Genomic DNA, 21,663 nt, shown 5'->3' on the forward strand with positions numbered 1-21,663 from the left:
ACTCAGGCTATTACCGAGGCTACCGGTCACAGTATAGAGCCACAGAACGTGAGCACCAATACGCATTGGAGATTTGAAGAAGCCGAAATGCCTTCATTGGATGCCATTGGTGCTTCACTGGATGGGTTGTATTACTGTCCACGGGAGACCTGCAATCACGAGGGGTTTCTGCACAAATCGCTTCTCCGGTGAGTACTTTCCACCCCCGGGTTTGGTACAGCTCTCTAATAGAATCCAGAAAACATTTAAAATGGCACGAAAAGCCTGTCAGGTGCCACATGTGTCTGTACATGGCCGTTGACCAACGGGACATGCGCCGGCATTACGAGACTGCCCATACCGCATGGGCTAGGCGGCGTTGGGAGGTGCAAGGCCGGGTATCCTGCCAGAGATGTGGAAAATTATTTACTCGAAAAGATAACTATTACCGTCACCACAGGAACAAGCATGGAGGAGGGAGCTCGGAAGATAGTTCATAATAACAAGATTTCTACTCCGATACATTATTCAGGTCGTAGGCTATGGAGTAGGAGCAATAACGTCCATGTTACTATATGGATTCACATTCAAAAATTGTTCAATTCAAGTACTAAGAAGCTAAACATATACCAGCACGCCACCATCGTCTGAATCGAGGCTGCAGTCCAGCTCCGCTTCGGTACCTTCGCCGGGCTCATCGTCTTGTACCGGACGGATGCCAAAAGCATGAGCAGGGCGTGCCTCTGTTATTCCTGTTCTAGAATCTGGATGCCAGCCACTCGGTCGTGAGCGTTCCAGAACTTGGCGAATAATTTGTTCGCGAAGGTCTTGAGTTATGTGGCTTAACAGCTTCCTCTGCAGCCCGGCTTCAGGGTCATCTTTCGTGAAATGTTGCACATATGGAGGACTCCAGTTCGTCCAGATCTTGCAGTGCGATGCAGGCACAACCATGCGGACTGGATGATATTTGAANTACAGTTCGCAACATAAGCACGCCGGCTTACTGCAGGCGATGAATCGGTCGTGGTCCACGAAAGAAAGCCGCTTCTTATAGAAGTGCTCCAGTAGCTGCACTTCTGCGTGAACCTGTAGATCTGGGCTCTGGTACTGGGATATGAACGTGTTGAAAATTCCAGAGGTCTTGTTTATGTAAATCAAGCCATCTTCAATAATTGCCTTTTCAGCATCGTCTCGCGCGAACATGCGGTTGACGATTCCTTGAAGGTTTGTATGCGAGTCACACACTGGCGGATGCACCGGACATGACGGGTTTATTGCGCGGACGTCGTATTCCTGCAATAGATAGCCCAGCTGGCACGCATCTTCGAAGAGGGCTTTGGGTGCCCGTACATGGTGGGCAAGCCTCCCCAAGTAATGTCGGACCAGTTCAAACGATGAACGTCTGTCTTCATAACCCAGGCTTCTGTTTTCGTAGCTCGCCCAGCCTTCAAGCTCGCTCATATGCAGCGAATGGCGGTTCTTGTATGCAAAAGCGCACAGTCGAATATTATCTCCGTGGTTAATCACCTGCTGCAACCATCTGCGCAAGCCCTGAGCTTTGAAATCTATTAGACACTCGTTCCCAGAAACGCACTCGGTGTGAAAATTGCCATACCTGCTTCCGAGCTCTGCTCCAGGAGCGTTGAAACGCTTCTCTGCGCCTCTCTTCGGAGACATTTGGCTTCATGCTTGATACGGTGGCCTGCGAAGTCCGCGCAGTATAGAACAAACTGGGATTTTGCGCCGGCCAGACTGGAGCTGGGAAGAGCGTCTGTGTCACGCAGAATGCTGAGGACTTTCTCGACAAAGGCGACTATCCTTTCACTCTCCTTGTTTGAGGCTATCCAAAACCGGTAACAAGTAGGGCTGTCTTCTAAGGCGATTGCAGTACAAGTATCTCCTCCTTTCTTGAAGTCACATATGTAACAAAGGTTCGAGAGGAACCGTCGCCTGTGGGCCTGGGCCTTATCGCGGCTAGGGGGCTCGGACGTGTGTTCGCCGCGAGTCTGTCCTAATGCTTTCAGAAGGAATAGTGGCTCGTAAAAGCGGGCGAGAAGTCTATCGTATGGATTAAGCCTGGGGCGTAAAACGCCGGTGGGTACAAGCTCGAGAGGTTTATTTGCTGCCATATCTTCGCGATTGAAATTTTAGTTGTTTGGTTACCTGGCCGGTAGCCATGTAGAGGAAGCCAGAGGAATTTAAACATATCCCTCGGACTGAGAATCGACTTCCCTGTCAGGTTGACTCATTTCAGAGCATGACTCTTTCTGCAGGTCTAACTTAGGGCGGGGGCGTCACTGTGGGAAGTTGTCAGAGTGGTAGGGCATTCATGCGAGAGGCCGTCCAAGAGGCCATCTAAGAGGCCCTGCGGGAGGCCGTCCATGCAAAAGTCCCAAAAGTTATGCAGGAGCCATGCAAGAACCATGCAAGAGGCCGACCACATAAAACGCATCTGAGCAGGACGCTGCCATCGTACAGCGCGCGGTGCCAGTCATAGCTTAGCAGGGCTGCGTTTTTCCGTACTTTTGGGCGCTTTGATGGTCGTTTAACCAAGTTTCTGCCGATAGCTGCGCGAGTCCGTCACCTCATGAGCATGTACAATGCTGGAGGCCGACTTCGAAATGGCTCAAGTGTTCTCATTCACAGCGCCTTGCGCCATATCTCTGTCCTTCGCTGTACTCCCACACAATGGACGCGACACTACTTAAACACGGGGGATGCAAATGGAAATGAATAACAAGAGGCACAATTAGAATCATCCAACCCCCTTGATAAGATCTATTTTCAAAAATGACTTCAACTTCGGTCGAACAGATCCAAAGTGGTCGGTGCTCAATCGCACTTTTTTTACTGTTGTCGTTGGATGCTGACCAGGTATACAGATCATACCCTGGCGTATCACTTGAGCTTGCTGAAGCTTGACAGCTCGAGTCACCATGAAGAAGCTTCTCTAGGTCCTGTATTTACGGCCTCTTCTCTCAACCAATCCAGAGCAGGGCCATCCCAATACAGCCTCCTGGGAGGTGTCAAGAAAGTGGCAACTACCTCTCCGTATCCAGAAGACGCAACTCTGGAACAGGACCCTCGACTCTTTTTCAATGTGGCTGAACCGTCGAGTACCTTTATCTGCGGCTCCCAGGGCTCGGGGAAAAGCCATACCTTGTCCTGTATACTGGAAGGATGTTTGATTCCCTCGAGAGCCGGCGAGCTCCACAGGCCCATGACAGGTGTCGTTTTCCATTATGATACTTTCATCAGCGACAGTGGCGGCTCGCCCTGTGAGGCCGCCTTCCTTGCATCGCACTCTAACGTAGATGTTCGAGTTCTCTGTGCACCAACTAATATTGAAACAATAAAGGTAAAATAAAACCGGACATACAAGCGTTGTTTATTCTAACGGAGCATTTAGAAAACCTACGCGAGGTTCAACATCCTTGTGGAGCCTTTGCTAATAGACCAGGCCAATTTAAACACCAAGCGCATGTTTGATATCATGGCAGTTGGCCAAGGCCACGGTCCGGCTCCACTATATGTGCATACTGTTCAACGGGTTCTAAGGGAGATGCGCATTTTGCAGCAGAACACAGGATCCCAATTTGACTACGGAGAGTTCAAGCGGAGGGTCCTCAATTCCGATCTCCTTCCAACCCAGCTCGAGCCTTTGAAGCAGAGATTGGACGTTTTAGAGAGCTTCATGCCCCGTCAGCAAGCAGTCCTGTCCAAGTCACAAAAGAAGAAAATGGCAGTCTCCAACAATACAGGATCCAGCTGGACACCCAAGGTATGAGAAAACAAGTTCGGAAACATCAACTCAGCGCTAATGAATTGATCCAGCCTTCGCAGCTGACAATCGTCGACCTCTCTTGCCCCTGCATATCCCCGGATACAGCCTGCTCGCTTTTCAACGTTTGCTTTGGAATCTTCATGGAGCAGGACACCGAAATCGGCAGAGTAGTGGCCCTGGATGAGGCTCATAAAGTTCGTGCCTATTCAACGTCCTCTCGATTATTGCTGCTGATAGACTCCACAGTATATGAAAGACTCGGTTGAGGCTCGGACCTTTACAGATACTCTACTCTCGACCGTCAGGCTGCAGCGTCACCTCGGTGCTCGTATCCTAATATCTACTCAGGAGCCGACGATTTCGAGCGATCTCCTCGGTCTGTGTACGGTTACCATCGTGCATCGGTTTACATCGCCGGCATGGCTACGCGCCCTAAAGGGGCATGTGGCCGCAGCTGCGATGGAGGTAAAATCTCGTGAAGGACTACCGGCCAGCAACGAGGACGGCGCAGAATATTCAGGCGCATCCAGAAATTCATCGCTGTTTCGTCAGATTGTCCATCTTCGAGTGGGCGAGGCCCTGTTGTTTTCGCCCAGTGCAATCGTCGGTGCTGCGTCGGAACCGGTGCATACTCTGGGCGACGGATACATGGTCATCAAGGTCAGAGACCGGCTGACTGAAGACGGAGGCAGGAGCGTTATCTCGTCTTGAATGATTGTTATAAGTTTCTGTCAGATAAAGCAACACGCTCTTTATTGATTGTTGTATCAGATGAAAGCAGCACGCGTACCTCGGTATTTGTAATGCCAGGGCCCATAAGCCCGTGAGCAAGTAAGCTCGATTTCGAGGTAGAGCGCCATACATTCTCCAGGTGCGGATAGAGGGTATATCCTTGTCTATCCGGCGGAGGTGGTCACCTTTCTCGGGATAGATGATGTTGAAAAGGGTGTTTGCTCTTTGGTCCGACTGCCCGACTGCTTCTTTGGCCAGGCGGAGGGAGTTACAAGGAAGTATAGGGCACCTTTACGGTCTTGCTGTAATGCCATCGTCGGTTCTAACCAAGTCCTCTGCGTTGGCCTTGTAGTAGGCTACGAGACTGGAGGCTTTATCTACGCACCGTCCATATGTAGATTCTTCGTGCTTAACTATAGTCGGCCAAGCAATACTGCTTTATAGGTAATAGACGCCAAATCATAGGTGAGTGTAGGTGATATGTGAGAACACTGTCTACCAGGGTGGGTAGAGAGCGCTACTTGAGGCAGGTTACACTGCACTCTTGTGGTAGAAATAGATTGCCAGATCCCGGAGGTCTTGATATACATGTAACTCCAATCAGGTGAGTATCATTGTAAGGCTATCACTGACAGAGCTTGTCTACTCCTTCTACCCGATCCCAACCTCTCTCACCTCGGCTTTTTCCCCCCATGCACACTCCCATGTCTATGCCCGCCATTATTATTATTGCCGCCGATATTGCTCCAAGAGCCATCTACAAGTTAGGTCTGGTCAATCATCTCCACGTTACACAAAACTAGGCGAAAAGAAGACTCACGAGCAGAGCAATAATACGACTGGAACGCGGCATTCTGCGTGCATCCCGGCGCGGCACATCGCGGGAGGCCCGAAGGGTTGGTTACGCGGGGTGGGGCAGGCATTTCAAGCGTGAGTTGGGTTGGGTTGGAGATGAGACGACGATATTTATGATGGAGGAGAGATTTTAATGAAGGGCTCCAGAGAGAAGCTGGCGATGCAGAAGGACATGAGATAAAAGAGGTACGCGGTCTTTTTATATGCGTCACGGCTATGGAGGCTCGCGCCTGCTCAGCCTTGCACGTATATCAAGCCTCGTGCGGGCAGGACTGCTATCGTATCGCTTAAAACACCTACATTTGGTGTTGACGAGGCTGAAGATGGTCGACGCGTAGTTCTGCTTCCCTAGAACAGCTCAGCCCACTCATCCAAAACACTTCATGTTTGATAGGCGACAGGTTAACCAGCTCAAGGACGACCATGCTTGATTCGATCGGACGACTGGATTTCTACCAGCATTCTCTCACACGTCATATACATTTCTGCTTTATGTATATAGTCAGTGCATAATTTTATTGAAAGCCGTAATAACTTGCTGACATGTGAAATTAGGTAGACAAATTGTATGGCGTTGCATAGGACAGTTCCACTACTTCGGTTTTGACGTGCCTCTAAACCAGCTCCGTCGCAGGCCCTGTATCAACCCGAAAGGGAGCCACAAAAAATTTTATATAAAACCTTATTTAAAAATTACTTTGAAAAGGGAAAATTTGATATTAAATCTTAAAATCTTTAGTCTAGAAAGGTGGTGGGCGTTCTGTAGAGGATCTATATTAAAATATATATTTTAAATCAGGTTGCTACGATCTTTTTAAGAATATAATAGATCTATTAATTTTTGATATTTTAGGTTGTAATTAAAAGAAATAAATTACTTAAATAGTAATTCAATAGAATATGTATTAAAATTCTAAAGAATCTTTGATATATGACGCATTCCAGGGCAGGTTGTGCATGTCTAGTAATAGGGACGCCGAAGACTACCCACTTCAGTCGGACTTCGGCCGAAATTAGCAATGTACCATCCATGGTGGGCCCCTCCTGAGCTGGCCTGCTAATCATTTGAGTAGGATCAGGGGGGTTATTAGCCAAAGGAAAGTTGGATTACAGTGGACGCTACTTGAGTATACTGGAATAGATTGAAAATTATTATGTGGCAGAATAAACACAAACGTTCAGGCATCAGATTTGATCAAAGAATAAGTCCAAATAACAGGGCAAAAAAAAAAAAAACAGGATAAGACTTAGAGCTCGTCTTCGAGGAGAGGAATTTTGAACGTTCTTCGACCAAAGAAAATCCAATAAACTAAGGCATATAGAACGATACCGACCATGACACAAGACACGTAGTTCATAGCATCAGCCTCCACAGGAAGGCTGTAAGGGAAGCAATAGAATACCAACGCCACCATTGTCCAGGCAAGGGTCACAATATTTGCGGCGTACCCCAATCGCGAAAACCAGAACGGACCATGGCTCACTTTTTGTCGACCATGAAGCAAGAGGAACCCAATAGCAAGGGAGTATGTCACGTATTGTAGAAGAATCCCGGCCGAGATGAAAGAGCCCAAGGCTGTGCTTGATCCTAATACAAGACAGCCCAGGAGGGAAAGCCACGCGGAAGACCATGCATGGGCACAAAGAGGGGCTGAAAAAGGCGCAGGAGCAATAGTTCCCATATGTTTGCTGAATGGGAAGCCCCCATCACGGCTAAAGGCCCATGCCATGCGGGACTGCCATGTATGAATACCGATGATAGCACCAGCAGCAGAAATAAGGATTAAACACTGGAGACCCATCGCTGCAGCAGCATTGCCATTAAATGCTTGGTAAAGGATCTCAAGTGAGGGCACATTAGATACCACAACCGATTCTATATCAGAGACAGCAAAGAACAGAGCCAGTGTGATCGGAAGTCCGGTAAGAGCCCCCAGTGCGACTGTGCACAGAAGAGCCTTTGGGATGTTTCGGCAGGGATTCGGAATCTCATCAGCCAGGTGACAAGCGGCATCAAGGCAGGAAAACCCCCAGTTAGTCCCATTAGTCCCGATTAGAAATGCAATCCCGTTCATCCATCCAGATTCGTTCCTGAGGGTCACGAAAACGCTATCTGCGGACGCCCGGTTATGCGTAGCTGCAAGTAGCGAGACGAAAATCACGATAACGGAGGTCACGGTAAAGGTGAGGATTCCCTTGCTGCAAAAGGGAAGGAGGCGTTCAAAGCAATTGACGGTGAATGTTATCCAGTTGGTGAGCTGGAAGCCGACAAAGAGCATCCATGGCTTTTGTACAAAATCAGGATGCGTGAGATGGATCATCCCTAAAGCCATCTGGGGCACCGCTAAGCAGACAGATGTCCCCGTGCAGACAGCACTAGCCCAGGCCAAGATCCCCGTCATGTAGGAGATAAATCGACGAGGGAGATTGGGGGGGCAGAGTTTAGCAACCCAGAAGTATTGGCCCCCTGGGTGCGCGAATGCAGAGGCAAGCTCCCCCAGGCTCACTGCTGCACAGAGAGCCACGAAGACCATGACCAAGAAAGACCAGAAATACAACGGACCGCCTCCAAGCGAGATGCCACTGCTGAGACCAACAACCACGGTGATGGCCGTGTTGCTGATGGAATGACCAACCCCCATGGCACTCAGAACCGTAAAGGGCTTCTCCATTCCTCCAGCTCCATGATGCTCGGCCATATACCCGTTTCCCTGCGACAGCCGCATTTCCCCGGGCTCCTCTTTGATATCTCGATCGGGTATTTCATAAATATCTGTAGACATCTTCGTAGGAAACAGAAGAAAAAGTTGAGGGATGAGTCTTGGTGCGGAGGCGAGAGTGGATGTGGACTATATAGGTAAACGCCCCGTGGAATGGCATGGCCCTATCTATCTATGCAGCCCGGTGATTCTCATATCCCAAGCGTCAATAGCGGCGATTAGCTCGCGATCCCGCTGGATAAGTTCCGCCAGCCGGTAAAGGTGCTCTCCCCGCTGGGTGGATGAGAATTCGCGCCACTCGCCCTGGAAGGCCTCCCGCGCCGCTGCAACAGCTCGATTCACGTCATCTCCGGATGCCCCCTTGATGGAGATGATATTATCTTCAGTACTGGAGAAAGAATTGACTGTTAGACAGGCTCTATCACAATACCGCAGGGCCGGTTTCGCCCCAAGCCAGAAACGGGCAATGGGAACTCACGCAGGGTTGACCACGTCCAGGAGCTCCCCAGACGCTTCAACAAAGGAGTTATTGATGAACAACCCCGTAGGTTGTTCGTATTGGTTGCCATTAGGCAGAGTGAGCGTAGCGGCAGCAGCCATTAGGAGCGAAAAGATCGGGTGATTTTTGTGAGAAAGACGGTTGTTCTTGTAGGAGCAACAAGCGAAATTGATATGATAAGAGGTTGCACAATATTTGTCGACATCTGGGCCGTATTTAATGGTTATATCGAGTTAAAAACACATATTTCCCAAAAAGGGCAGAGTGCGAGGCAGGCGGGGATCTTCAGCCATAGCTCAATATCCACGCACGATAATACCATCTCCGCACCATTCGATGGCCTGAATTGGGGGGCCCCAATACCCCATATCCCCTCCTGAAGTGATCAGTACAGTTTCCGAAGCAGCCGGACATGCTGGGTATATATAGTTACCGCGACACTCCTTGTCCTTTTGGCCTTCAATTCCTCACAACGACCGCTGAAGTGAATACGCGCAAAGAATCCAGATACTACACAAGGTACGTGTATTCTTTGTCTTTCTTTTCCCCTTTATCGTCACTTTCGGAGCCACTAATAACACCACTCCAACTTAAGATATTTCCAGCAACCCTGCAAAATCCATCCCTAGTCCGCAGAATGTCCACACTACAATACTACGCCTATCCCGGCGTCGGCGCAACCAACAAACGCGAGTACTCGTACTCTCAGGCTGTCCGTGTCGGAGACATTGTCAAATGCTCTGGCCAGGGTGGATGGGACGATAATGGTAGCATTGATGCAAACGACCTCCCGGGACAAGTCGCAAAGGCGTTCCAGAATGTCGAGAAGAACCTCCAGGATGCGGGATTGCGCGGATGGGAAGACGTTTATTCTGTCCGCAGCTACCATATCTCACTAGAACAGTCCTTTGACTTGATAGTGGAGCAGTTCAGGAAGGCCATGCCAAACCATCAGCCCATTTGGTCCTGTGTGGGGTCCGGGAATTGGGACTTCCGGGAATGATCGTTGAGCTTGAAGTGGAGGCCAAGGCGAATGTGGTCTGAATGTCTTGCACCCATCGCCATGGAGAAAGCCGCATGTCCCTGAAGATGGTGTTCGATTTTTACGCGCAAATCAAGTAGTCCTAGGCATTTTATGAGAGGAAGGGTTCTGATAAACAGACGCACACTTTTTTTTTTTTATTGCTTCGTCCCAACCCCAACCAAGTACTAGGCCGCCGAATGACCCCGGACAGGGCGACGGGATGGTAGTCTAATCGCATGAAAATTTCCGCACAATCAATCTATTACTCAAAGTCGCTGACTGTGACCTGAGTTCCACACACGTCGCATCTCAGCCATCAGGTTAGGAAGGTCGGAAGAGGAGACATCTATTCAAATGCCGTCTCTCGCACTTTGTCTGGGTTTGGCAAAGAGTTTCGGGTTCATGAAAATTACCACCCAGGCAAAGTTGGGGAACCTCGGCAATCGGACGCTAGCACCGGTACCCTTGTTCCAAAATTGCTGTTGTCTTTCGCACATTGTACCAATTGGTTCTGTTGCCGTACCCGTGGCGTGCCCCAGGACTGCGGAGCCCTCTGCCGTTTTGTGGGGACGAAACTGGAGGAGGTCCGTGGTATCTTTCTTATCTCCAAGTCCATCAAATCAACGCCACCTCGTTGTTTCGCCTAACTGGGATATGTCGCTATGTCCGATATGGCAGTTTGGGAGCATAAAGATGGCTCCTGCTCTCACGTTCAAGTCAATCCCACATACCCTTATTTCTCAGCCACTGTCTTCATCTCTCTCCCTCCCTCTTTGATGAACCCTAATCCACGACCATGTCTTACGTCGCGTCCCACGAAGAGATCGTTATCTGGGAGGAGTTCTCCTCAAAGCCTGAATTTTCGCAAGAGGGCATTGGAATCCCCTTCCACACCACTTTCGAGTACGTGAAAAGTGTACTCCCTCCTGGCTTCGAGCCCGCGGCCGAGCCCAAGGGTAGCATACTCGTGGGAACGATGGAAAGCAAGCTATGCGGCGAATTTGACTGCACGCTCGTCACGCTCGACGCCAAATTCAAGGGGATCACGGGCAAATACTGCTTGCTCATGCTTATCAGCGGTGATACTCCCGTTACCTGGGGCCGCGAGGTGTGGGGTGAGACCAAGAAGACAGGCGTTACGCGCCTCTGGCGCTCGGGCAATTACCGCTATGGCTACGCAGAGCGCAATGGTGTGCGCCTGATCGAGGTTGAGATGGAATGTGGAGACGAACTTGCGGCGGAAACAGTCAAAGGATCTCAATTTGAGATCAAGGCCTACCCCCATTCGCAGGGCAAGGGGCTGCAATGGGAGCCCAAGGTCAACGTGCTGGAGGTAGTGGAGCACAAGACTCGGAGGGCCACGGGCAGGGGCCGTGTGACTGTGAGAGGAACGCGGGCGGATCCGCTGCACAGTATTCCCATCCTCTCCGTGGGGGAGTTTGAATATGTCTCGGGGTTGGCGGAGTATACGGTTGTCGCGGAACATGATCTGGGATGCGGCAATGCCTATATGCCTTACCTGATCGGGAGGCACTACGATGACCTGCGCATCTTCCGCGTAGGTGCTCAGTGGAATAAGCTGCAGAACACGGAGGTTGATGTGGATGAAACATTCCCTGTACAGCGGCTGAGCTCGCGGTGAGGGCAGAAATTACTGTCTATATCTTCAAGATATATGGCCTGCTGGCAGGAGTTTGTGCCTCAGAAAGCTCAATGGTGTGGTGATAGAAATAGAAATGGCTCAATTGTACACAATCATGAATCATTTGGCTTTCAAATAATGTTAACGAGCGAGTTGCGTGGTAGATACTCCGGCCCAAGGATAGAGTTATTCCAAGGGCTCGAGCAGGGCTCTATGTAATAATTAATTCTAATAAGCTGCAGTATCTCCGCTGAAAGCCTGGATTATACCACTAAATTAGGATTTGTATAGCTGCTCAGACATAGATAGCTACGAGTTATCAGTAATGAACCTAAGCAAGCTATTATATATATAGTTTTCTGCTGGTCCTATACTAGCCTCACGTGAGACTTTCATTGTTGCAGTTTTGCTCTAAGGTTCTGCCATAACCAGCACTACGTTCGCGCCGTAAGATCTGGCGCACCGGCGCGTAGTTGCGTTCGAGCTCCTGTCTCATATCTTCGCCGCTCATATCAGGTGGCGCTTCTGATTGAGGCCATGGGATCAATCTCATTCCTCTTTCCTTGTCAACCCGCACTATAGATCCACCAGGGTATTCGGATGACTCGACAAGCTCAACCATGGCAGTAGCGACCTCCTCTGGAAGAAGCGCATTCTCTTCTTTCACATTCCACTGGTCTCGCAGTGTGGTGGTGAACAGGGGGGTCAGGACACTCCTGCCGTGGCAACGCAGTTTAGCACGATACCACATCACCGAGATATTTATTAATCTAAGAGGAATCTTACCCTGGGCATATGGCAACCACTTTAATTCCTTCTTCAGCGTCTACGGGCCCAAGGCTGCGCGTGAATGCGACAATGGCATGTTTCGTAGCCGTGTACAGCGGAACCGAGTAGAAGTAGTCAATGCCAGCGTCACTCCCGATGTTGAGAACAACGCCGCGCTTGTTTCCTGATAACATGGAGCGGATGGCGATGCGGGTCAGTCTGACTGGATGTTCGATATTGATAGAGACAGAGGCGTAATGGGAACTGTTAGACGAGGCGTCGCTATCCAGAAAGAAGTGTGACCACGGCTGAGCATAGAATGAGCGGCAGGGCTTATAGCTAGTGATCAAATCAGGTACACCTACAGGTTCGAAGATTCCAGCGCCTGGAACCCAAATGTCTGGAACGGACCCCCAGAGCTCCTTGGCCTTTGCAGGGAGACTCTCCAGATGGGCCCAGTTTGTCACATCGCAATGCTGGAAAACAGCCTGGGGAGTGCACGCGTTGCACTTGACCCAGCTTTGAGCCTCTGGGCTTAGTTTAAGGTCGGCGATTAGGACTCGCGCTCCTCTGGTCTGCAAGAGTCTGCTGAAAGCGAGCCCAATGCCTGTGATTGCGGTCGTTAAACTAATAGCGATCTGGTCGGGAATATATCAACCTACCACTACCGCCTCCAGTGACTACAGCAATCGCGTTCTCAATGGCGAAATCTGTCGTTGTTTCCGCCATGTCTGGGTTTAGTATAGGAGGTGAACCAGAGGGCCCGAAGAATCAAGTCCTTTTTTATACCCCGTCACGAATGACTCTGGAAGTATCCATGTCTGATGCTTCCCCACTAGGCACTGCTCGCACTTCAACCATTTTCGGTACAGTGGGTGACTCTCTCTGGTACAGATAGACAGTGGTTGGCGGTGGAGACTAGAGTTTGCCAAGGAGCTTTAACTGTAATATGGCACTTCCTCCTGTACCTATCTATCCAGTCTAGCTGCATTTCCACAGCCCAGCTCATGCTCGTTTACAATCGTGTAGTTCCCCGATCACGACAGGCGTGCTATTCCCGTCTTTTTATTCCCTACCACATCTACATCTACCAATCCTAGTTCACCGGAGTCCCACGGCTGGTAAGTATTAGGCAGCAGGATTTGCCCTGGGCCCTGCGGAATTTCACGTCTGTAATAGGCAAGAGACCGCTTCAGAGGTCAAAAGGCTTAATCTTGCGCCTATTAGTGATACAGTGCGACCGCTTTAGTGCTGCGCAATTATTCATGGTGTCCCATGACTTTGGGAGGTGCCATAATTGTACTATCCAGACTCGCTTACTTCATGATATATCGAGTCCAGTGACTGCAATTGACCTCCTGTTACATTTGCTGCTCAAACTTGGTAATAGCCCTCCACATTTATGGGATATAGTATTGGTTGAATGGTAAACCTAGCTAGGCAGCTGTGTATCCCCCATCAACAGGGAGAGCGACACCCGTGATCCAACTCGCCTTGTCGCTGGCCAGGAAGGCAGCGGCATGGGCAATATCCTGCGGCTGGCCAAGCGCTCCCCAGGGATGCAGCTTGATGGTGTCGTCAAGGCTTTTTTTGTTATTATGCAGCATACTATCCATGCTTGTTTTGATGACTGTCGTTGAAGTTAGACTAATCCGAGAGAACCATGGAGGGGCCACGTACAGCCTGGGCAAATCGCATTGCAGTGAATTTTGAATGGTGCATTTTCGACAGCAACCGCCCTTGTAATCTGCAACACGGCTCCCTTGCTGCCACAGTACGATACTATCCGGACACAGTGAGCTGTTTCATCTCCTAACAAACGCACAACCGACGGGTAGACTCACCATGTCCGTCAGCCCCTGTCATTCCATAAATGGAGGAAATATTGACGATAAACCCCCTGTTCCCGGCCGCATCAAGATCCTGCTTCCGGAATTGTTCGACTGCGTACTTGCATCCCAGAAACACAGACTTCGCATTGACATCCATTGTGATTTCAAAGGTGTCCTGGTCTGTCTCATGCACCGGCCGGGGTCCCCGCTTGTTGTAGGACTCGAGCGCAACCCCGGCGTTGTTAACTAGCACGTCAAGACGGTCAAAGGACGAAACTGCCGTTTGGATTAACTGTTCCATGTCCGCTGCGTTGCTGACGTCGGCCCTTGCGAAGATCGCTTTGTCGGCGCCGTAGCTCGTCCGGATTTCGTCCACGGTGGATCTTGCCTCTTGCACATTGGAGAGTGCATCTGGTGTTAGGTCCACGCAGATGACGACGCGGGTCGTCGGGTGTGATGCGAGTTCAGTGGCGATGGCTCGCCCGAGGCCGGACGATGCGCCTGTGACGATGATGACTCGGGTGGAAGAGGACATACTGGGCTGGGTAAAGTGATGGGCTGTATAGGACCTACAAGAAATAGATTGAAACTCTAGTCTATATCTAAGAAGAGGCGACGCGAATGTTAAACACACCCCACACACCCCTCCCCCCTCTTCCCCTCCTGGACCCGCGGAGCCCGCTCGCACTCTGGCCTCTTTCGGAAGACTACCGTTAAAGTCGCTCACCTTGGACGAGGACACAGCGTGTTATCTTAGATGAGCCGAACGTGATTCGTAGGCCTGACGACGGCTCATCTGTATTGTGTCGAGGGTAACCAGTCCAGGAAAATCCAGTGTGCAGAGGTCATGGTTCTCTCAGCTAGGAATATTAGACTTAATACGTATGAAATATTGGGGATCTAGTTTAATATATATATATTATTACAAGAGAGATGATACCTACTTTCTTTTCATTGGTCTATATATAATCTGATCTTAACACTCGCTAAAAGATACTATTTTATTACAATACTCTAGATTAGGTCACTGCTGGCTGTTTCTCAGCCGTTGCAATAATAGGTAAATCCAATTAACAACAAACGAAAGCGTCTTCTGATAATTTGGCTAGCGGCCCTTTGTCCCATCTCAAACTAGAACAGTCCTCCCTAACCGGGCCGTGCATCATATGAGTCGGGTAAGTAGCGGCGGAAATTAGGAGTAGATATTGAGCGGTACCGTCCGACAAGGAGCATATATGAAGACCAGAACAAAGAGAAGCGAGAAAGCAGCTCTCTACAGATAGATATGTCCCGATCCCACCCCAAGCCCCAGAGCAACAGCTACAACCAACAACTGGGAGAAACCCAGCGCAATCCACCCCGCCCCCAAGCCGGAGGAGAAGAAGAACATTAACCATTGTAGGCGTATATTACCTGCGTCCTCAGCGTCACTCAACCCCTTCATCCGCAGACCCTGCGAAACAGCCAATGCCAAGAACGCGATGACTTGGAGCCCTAGGCCCAGGACGCTAAGGCTCCCTTGGTCCAAATTGGAACGGGAACGAGCTACCATTAGGTATATCTGGGGGATAGGGGCGATAAGCGATGTAAGGAGGCCGGTTACAAGAAGGAAGAGGCCGTAAATCTGGTCGAGGAATGCGATCGCGACAAGGTCTATATTTTCCTCGAACACTAGTTGCTCTAAGAGGTAGAGAGCGGAGGGGAGGAGGATGGCTGCGTGAGTAAGGACAATTGCGAGGATGGCTGCGCTGGAAGGGGAAGGGACAGGGTAATCGTTTTCGTCAGCACTTGAATCAGGCGTTGCCGCACTCTTTTCATTTCCAGCACCAGTACCATAAGATGAGTCGCGGGTGCGGAAGGCTACATAGACAGCCAGCAATGTGATGGCAGCCACCCATTGCACCAGGGGCTGGAAAAACACGAGAAGCGCAGAGAAGGCTTTGGCGCCTTTTAACTCGCCTAAGCGGATACATCTGTAGGGCAAATAACTGTAGCTGTTTTCTATGCGAGCAGCCAGGTGTGTAGTGGCACTGGCGGTTAGGAGAATAAGATACCAGCCAGAGATTCCCGCGTTGGCGATGCGGTCGTTGGTGGCGATTTGGATTAGCTGCGGGATGTAGGAGCCAGCAATGAATAGGCAGACCAAGCTAGAGATTGCAATATCAGTTACATGGATAGGAGACCGGTGTAGGGCTGCATACACATCAATTGTTGTGCGAAAGGGTGTTTGGACTTGAGTGGCACATATATCAGAGTCTTCGACCATGGTGAGCTCTTCGGCCATGGTGGGTGTGGTGGGGAGAGGGATCTGGAGAGGCAGCTCAGCCTGACCACTCGTTACTTAAGTATTGTTAAAAATAACCTAGTTAACTAGTTAGTTAATTAATTAGATTGCATTATTAATCTAGCTTGAGTCAAATGTTCACCAATCAGTCATTTAGCCGCCAGCCGTTCCTAACTTGGCCGAGGCTATTATACTAGGCAGTAATAGTGCTTCATATTATCACGTCTGTTCACGACATGGATTCTCCAGAGACATGGATGCTAAGGAGTCCAGCCTATCAAGGCTTGTCGATGCTCAATAAGGCACTGTCTGCGATCCATACATTCAATATACTTCTCCGCATGGTTTGGTCGGGGTAGGACCAAGGCCCTGACTCCTAGTATCCACAAACCAAAGTCGAATGTAACATTATGCCGCGGTATCTAGAAATTTGATAGGTGACGCGGTGACGTCAGGTGCAAACTTATTCTTGGATACAATGATGCGATGATAACTGTGCCATGCTTTCAGCTTTTCAAACAAGCACTATTAACAGATGTGCCAATTGAGAGTACGTGACAAGCAGTCTTCAAGGCAGATGGCTTCTCTATTTTATTCCAGGTCATCTTTCTACTAGAAAAGTGATCAAATTTTCATGCTAGTAGGGTGGGATTACAATCGGCTGTCTTGAGCTCCCAGGGAACGTGCACAGGTCCGGTGGACTTTCTAGTTGCAGTGGTGAGTCTCATAATCTTTTCCACTCTCATTTACCTGTCACTCATATATATTCCTTAAAGAACCAGGATCTAGGTATATAACTTTAATATCTATTTCCTGGTCTAAAGTTAAGAGAGAGCTTCTATAGAGCTAACTTATCCTTACTATAACTTTAGGGCTATAGATTAATTAAGCTTAATTAATAACTCTAGTTTCTAGAATAAAATAATACTCTAAGATTCTAGCTTATTATTAATTATTATAAAGCTTGATTATATTTACTACTAGCTCTTTAATTTCTATTTTAATTATTAGACTTATATTTTTTAAAATAACTAATTATTTAGAAAACTCAGTAGCTATATCTTTATAGCTAATATAATTATTATAAAATATTCAGCTTAATCTTATAATTTAAAGTATAAAGATATTTAACTATTTACTTTACTAGAGTCAGATCCTTATCTAATATAATAATATATATAGAAGTTTTCTATCTTTCTTTATTAATAAAAGATCTTTGAGAGAATAAGCTAAGAATCTTATATTAAAATTATTATTATAGACTCTAGTAAAAAAATATAGACTATATATAAATAATATACTAATAGACTAGATAAGACTTATTACAATATAAGATATTTAAGTTACTATACTTTAATTTAGAATATAAATCAAGTTAGAAAGAACTTATAGTAGTTAAATAATAAAAATATCTAGCTAGAGTACTAAGAAACTATATACTAAAGATAATTTTTTATAATTTAATATATATAGATTTTTCTTATTTAACTATAGTCAGCCAAGCAATAGTGCAATACTACTTTATAAATAATAGATATTAAATTATAAATAAGTATAGATAATATATAAGAATACTATCTACTAGAGTAGATAGAGAGTACTACTTAAGATAGAGTATACTATATTTTTATAATAAAAATATGTGATTCCCTGAGTCAGTACTTGGTGGTATCGAACTATCGATACCCCTGATATATATTCAGATGTCGATACCCGCGAAGTCCTGTCTTCAGATAGTTCAATAATGGAATATCAGAGAAGGTCCACTATCAGATAGTTCTATAACTGATAGCTCAGCTCAACTATATATAGGAAGCTTAGGTAGATATAGTTAGGACAATAAGAACGCCGGGGAGTGAGCCTTCAGGCTGCACTCCGGCATTTCGACAACCTCGATATTTACCGAACCTCAGGATGTTATCACAAATAGATTACTAGATCCTAGAAGCCTTAATATATATATAACTCTAAATAAATAAGTATTATTATAAAGCTATTACTAATAATTTTTTTTATTTCTTTTATTTTTTTTATCTTAGCTTTTTCTCTTTATATATACTTCTATATCTATACTTACTATTATTATTATTATTACTACTACTATTATTATTCTAAGAGCTATCTATAAGATAGAGCTAGTTAATTATCTCTGTATTATGAAAAACTAAGTAAAAAGAAGATTTATAAGCTAAATAATAATATAAATAGAATATAATATTAGCTATATAGAATAAAATAGGTATTTTAAATATAAGTAGACGTGCACAACCCGCCCCGAAATCCTGAACCCGATCCGCCCTGAACCCGCATGGGTCCGGGTCCAGGTTGGCTGCTTTAAACCTGCTGCGGGTTGGGTTAATAATACTAGAACCTGCTGCGGGTTCAGGATATATAATAGATTAGGGATCCAGGAATAACCCAACCCTATAACCTAACCTGCCCTGTTTCTGACTAATACAATACTTTTTAATAATAGTTAGAATACTAATTCAGACTATAATATCAATTATAGTATATATATACTTATTAAATAGTATTATAATATAATATTAGAATATAATTATATATATAAAATATCTATAATACTATCTACCTTCTATTATTAAGTTAGTGATAGTGGCTAGGTAACTGATTCTATTAATATAAGGTCTGGGAACCAGATATAGTAGAAGATTAAGGAATTACTGGTAATTTAACTATAACTTACTCTCTTAGTTAATATAATACAGTCTTAGCCTGTAGCTCCTGCTATAGTTATACTAGTTTAGGTTTCTTATAATTACTAATATTACTAGTATCTTTATTAAATAATTCCTTATCCTAAATACTATTATTATCCTCCAAGCCAGTCTTATCTTCAATATTACTTATTCTATTATTATTATCAAACTTAAAAACCTCCTTACTTATTACTAATAGTAGTATTTTATAGTTCTCGGGATCTTTAACTATATCCTATAAAAATATATACTCTTATTTAAATTTAAACTAGTTACTATATATCTAAATAATACTTATCTTAATAGTCTCAGGTGCCAGCTAACTTTAATAATAGTAGTATATATCCTAAGTAGTATTAAACAGATTCTTAATACTAATATCTAATACTAGAATTATAAGAAAGTTATAAGTAATATAAGCAAGGATAGGGAAGCAGGACTAGTATATTAACTACTAAATAAGAATATTAGAGCAGGCTAATAGGTATTCTAGATCTATAGATTTTAATAATAGTTAGAATTACTATACTAAATACTTAATATTTAAGAGAAGTAATACTTACTTTTAATAAGATAAGTTTATAGTTTAGAATAGTTTCCTGATATAGCTATTTCCTTTAATAATAAGTAATAGTATTTTAAAGTATATAAAACTTTCTTAAGTAAACCTGCTAGCTCCTTAAAGATTAATATCTAGACTAATAATAGAAATTATCTTATATAAAAGATATAGACCTCTATTAGTTTTTTCTTATATTATTAAGTATAATTTCTTTCTCTATTATTACTCTAGAATATATCTTTAAAACCCTTAAGTTTACTGTACAGATTTAGAATAGTTGTAATTATATATATATTCCTATTATAAGTATCTTAATAATATTTTCTTAGTTTATCTTATACTACTTTAAGGTCTTTTAAAAATATCTTTTTCTACTTAAACTATTTTATTACCAGTCTCGCAAGATAGTCTTTAATATAGTTAAAGAGTAAATCATAAATATTATAGACTTAATAAATAGTTATACTAGTATACTTAGAAAGACTAATAGTATAGATAGTAAACTTATAGAGAAGCTCTTAAAGATATATAATCTAATACTATTTTACTAGTGTTATCACAAGGCTAGAGAGGTTATATTTTATAATTAATATAAGATAGTAATTAATAGAAATATGTAGTTAATAGGCATGCTTTAGTATTTTATATATAGAGTTCTAACAGGTGCGGCAGTCAAGGAATAGTACTAATAGATATCCAGTATAATCAGGTAATTATTATTATTTAAGTAAAAAGATATAATAGTACTACAGGCTTGTATTAATAAACTAGCTTATTTTATAAATCTAGTATATATATATATATAATATTAGTAGAATTCTAACTATAGTTAGAATATATAGGGGTATTATATCTTTTTAAGTATACTAGTAATCCTATTCTATCTTACTCGGCTATTACTCTTATCCCAGGAAAAATGAATATTATTATTCTTTAAGATAATTCTTAATTTATCCAAGAATGCTTTTACAGAAAGTTAGATAATATATATAAAGTAAGGGATATAATAAGTAGACTGAAGAATAGTAGTAAAACCAGGATTAACTATAGTATTAATAAGTAAAGAGTATTCATGATTTAATTTATTCTTAAGTATTTTAGTTAATTCAGAAAATATTATAGTATTATTTAATATATTATTAGTTATTATACCTAGGATACGAGAGCCTAGCTAGAACTTTTAGATTATAGAGATAATAATCTTAGCTAGCTCTTTACCTGAGTAATCTTCTAGTATAGAAGTAAAATTAAGTAAGATCTCTTAATATTTCTAGTCTATATTAATAAAGTAGCCTGTAGCTGCTATAAATAGCTTCTAGTATAGGCTAGTCCAGCAGTCAAGTATAATAGATATCCAAGAATTATAGAGGAAATTATTAAGAATATATTCTAATATTTTAGAGAACTTCTCTAAAAGCTATAATTAAATCTAGTTACAGCCAGGAATATATAAGTTAATTAAGGAGCTGTATATTATATAAAGAATCTAATAGAAAAATATATTATTTATAGTTATAAATAATAGTTAATAGGAGATAATAAATTATATAATCTTATTAATAAGATTCTAGTAGGAGTATTTACTATATATCTTACTATTCTTCTCTATTATTAGTATGATTTCTAACTATAGTTAGAATAATATAATATACCTCCTTCTATTCAAGGAAACTAGTAAGGGCATGCTGTATTAATTAAGAAGGAATAGAATTTAGATTATATCTTTTATAATTTAAGCTATCTAGATAAGTATTTATAGACTTGATTCCTGTATGCTAGTAGAAAAAGTGGTTTATAATAATCTTATAATAATAGTAGTAAACCTGAGGCTTCCTACTTAATATCTCAGTAATTTTAATAAACAGGTCCTATTCTTTAGATTTTCAGCTCTCTTTTCCCTAGTATATCTATTTCTTAATATAATATATAATATATTCTCCTATAGAGATATTTTACTACTATAAAATAAATTCTTCCTTTATCTGTTATAAATCTTACTGGTCCAGAAAAAGCTCTAATATTAGATATTTATAATATCTCAGGCCCTGGATAGATTTAATAATAGCAGTAGAAGGGAGGTAATTTAGTTCTTTATAAAAGAAGGTAGAATTATAATTTATAAGAGATATTAAATATAAGGGTATTAAATATAATAGAGATGAACTATAGTTATAGGAGATATTAGAAACTATATCTAATTCTAAGTTTTATAATTAAGATATAATAATTATATAATAATATAAAAGTAAGTCTGCTAGACTG

The 21,663-nt window shown here is 44.1% G+C and overlaps 9 protein-coding genes across 9 annotated transcripts; 3 read left to right on the top strand and 6 right to left on the bottom strand.

Moving 5' to 3' along the window:
- Positions 1-612: 612 nt before the first annotated feature.
- ASPSYDRAFT_1181503 (nucleic acid/nucleotide deaminase domain-containing protein) lies at positions 613-2,247 on the bottom strand (the record flags this gene model as incomplete). The annotated part of the gene is made up of 2 exons (XM_040840374.1): positions 1,595-2,247; positions 613-1,535 (listed from the first exon to the last, which is right to left on the bottom strand). Coding segments are annotated over exons 1-2 (1,437 nt in total), but the record flags the coding sequence as incomplete, so codon positions are not given.
- A 415-nt stretch (positions 2,248-2,662) lies between these two features.
- Positions 2,663-4,474, top strand: ASPSYDRAFT_1181505 (uncharacterized protein; the record flags this gene model as incomplete). The annotated part of the gene is made up of 5 exons (XM_040840375.1): positions 2,663-2,803; positions 2,862-3,337; positions 3,389-3,760; positions 3,814-3,957; positions 4,010-4,474. The coding sequence occupies exons 1-5, from the start codon at positions 2,770-2,772 to the stop codon at positions 4,472-4,474; spliced, it is 1,491 nt and encodes a 496-aa protein (XP_040701067.1). The 5' UTR covers positions 2,663-2,769.
- Positions 4,475-6,597: 2,123 nt separating this feature from the next.
- On the bottom strand, positions 6,598-8,022 carry ASPSYDRAFT_155053 (uncharacterized protein; the record flags this gene model as incomplete). Its single annotated transcript, XM_040842422.1, has 1 exon — positions 6,598-8,022. The coding sequence occupies one exon, from the start codon at positions 8,020-8,022 to the stop codon at positions 6,598-6,600; it is 1,425 nt and encodes a 474-aa protein (XP_040701068.1).
- Positions 8,023-8,183: 161 nt separating this feature from the next.
- Positions 8,184-8,670, bottom strand: ASPSYDRAFT_1181510 (uncharacterized protein; the record flags this gene model as incomplete). The annotated part of the gene is made up of 2 exons (XM_040840376.1): positions 8,184-8,458; positions 8,549-8,670. 2 exons carry the CDS (start codon positions 8,668-8,670, stop codon positions 8,239-8,241), a joined length of 342 nt encoding a protein of 113 aa, XP_040701069.1. The 3' UTR covers positions 8,184-8,238.
- A 536-nt stretch (positions 8,671-9,206) lies between these two features.
- ASPSYDRAFT_33388 (uncharacterized protein) lies at positions 9,207-9,572 on the top strand (the record flags this gene model as incomplete). The annotated part of the gene is made up of 1 exon (XM_040845081.1): positions 9,207-9,572. One exon carries the CDS (start codon positions 9,207-9,209, stop codon positions 9,570-9,572), a length of 366 nt encoding a protein of 121 aa, XP_040701070.1.
- Positions 9,573-10,389: 817 nt separating this feature from the next.
- ASPSYDRAFT_80205 (acetoacetate decarboxylase family protein) lies at positions 10,390-11,235 on the top strand (the record flags this gene model as incomplete). The annotated part of the gene is made up of 1 exon (XM_040851032.1): positions 10,390-11,235. One exon carries the CDS (start codon positions 10,390-10,392, stop codon positions 11,233-11,235), a length of 846 nt encoding a protein of 281 aa, XP_040701071.1.
- Positions 11,236-11,600: 365 nt separating this feature from the next.
- ASPSYDRAFT_206475 (uncharacterized protein) lies at positions 11,601-12,732 on the bottom strand (the record flags this gene model as incomplete). The annotated part of the gene is made up of 4 exons (XM_040843905.1): positions 11,601-11,951; positions 12,022-12,311; positions 12,369-12,610; positions 12,666-12,732. The coding sequence occupies 4 exons, from the start codon at positions 12,730-12,732 to the stop codon at positions 11,615-11,617; spliced, it is 936 nt and encodes a 311-aa protein (XP_040701072.1). The 3' UTR covers positions 11,601-11,614.
- A 707-nt stretch (positions 12,733-13,439) lies between these two features.
- On the bottom strand, positions 13,440-14,370 carry ASPSYDRAFT_80207 (SDR family NAD(P)-dependent oxidoreductase; the record flags this gene model as incomplete). Its single annotated transcript, XM_040851033.1, has 3 exons — positions 13,440-13,587; positions 13,680-13,785; positions 13,848-14,370. 3 exons carry the CDS (start codon positions 14,368-14,370, stop codon positions 13,440-13,442), a joined length of 777 nt encoding a protein of 258 aa, XP_040701073.1.
- Positions 14,371-14,826: 456 nt separating this feature from the next.
- ASPSYDRAFT_47557 (uncharacterized protein) lies at positions 14,827-16,106 on the bottom strand. The gene has a single exon (XM_040847451.1). The coding sequence runs from the start codon at positions 16,099-16,101 to the stop codon at positions 15,109-15,111; it is 993 nt and encodes a 330-aa protein (XP_040701074.1). The 5' UTR covers positions 16,102-16,106; the 3' UTR covers positions 14,827-15,108.
- Between the last annotated feature and the right edge of the window lie 5,557 nt (positions 16,107-21,663).

This window comes from Aspergillus sydowii (genome assembly GCF_001890705.1).
Source record: "Aspergillus sydowii CBS 593.65 unplaced genomic scaffold ASPSYscaffold_8, whole genome shotgun sequence".
NCBI lineage: Eukaryota > Fungi > Ascomycota > Eurotiomycetes > Eurotiales > Aspergillaceae > Aspergillus > Aspergillus sydowii.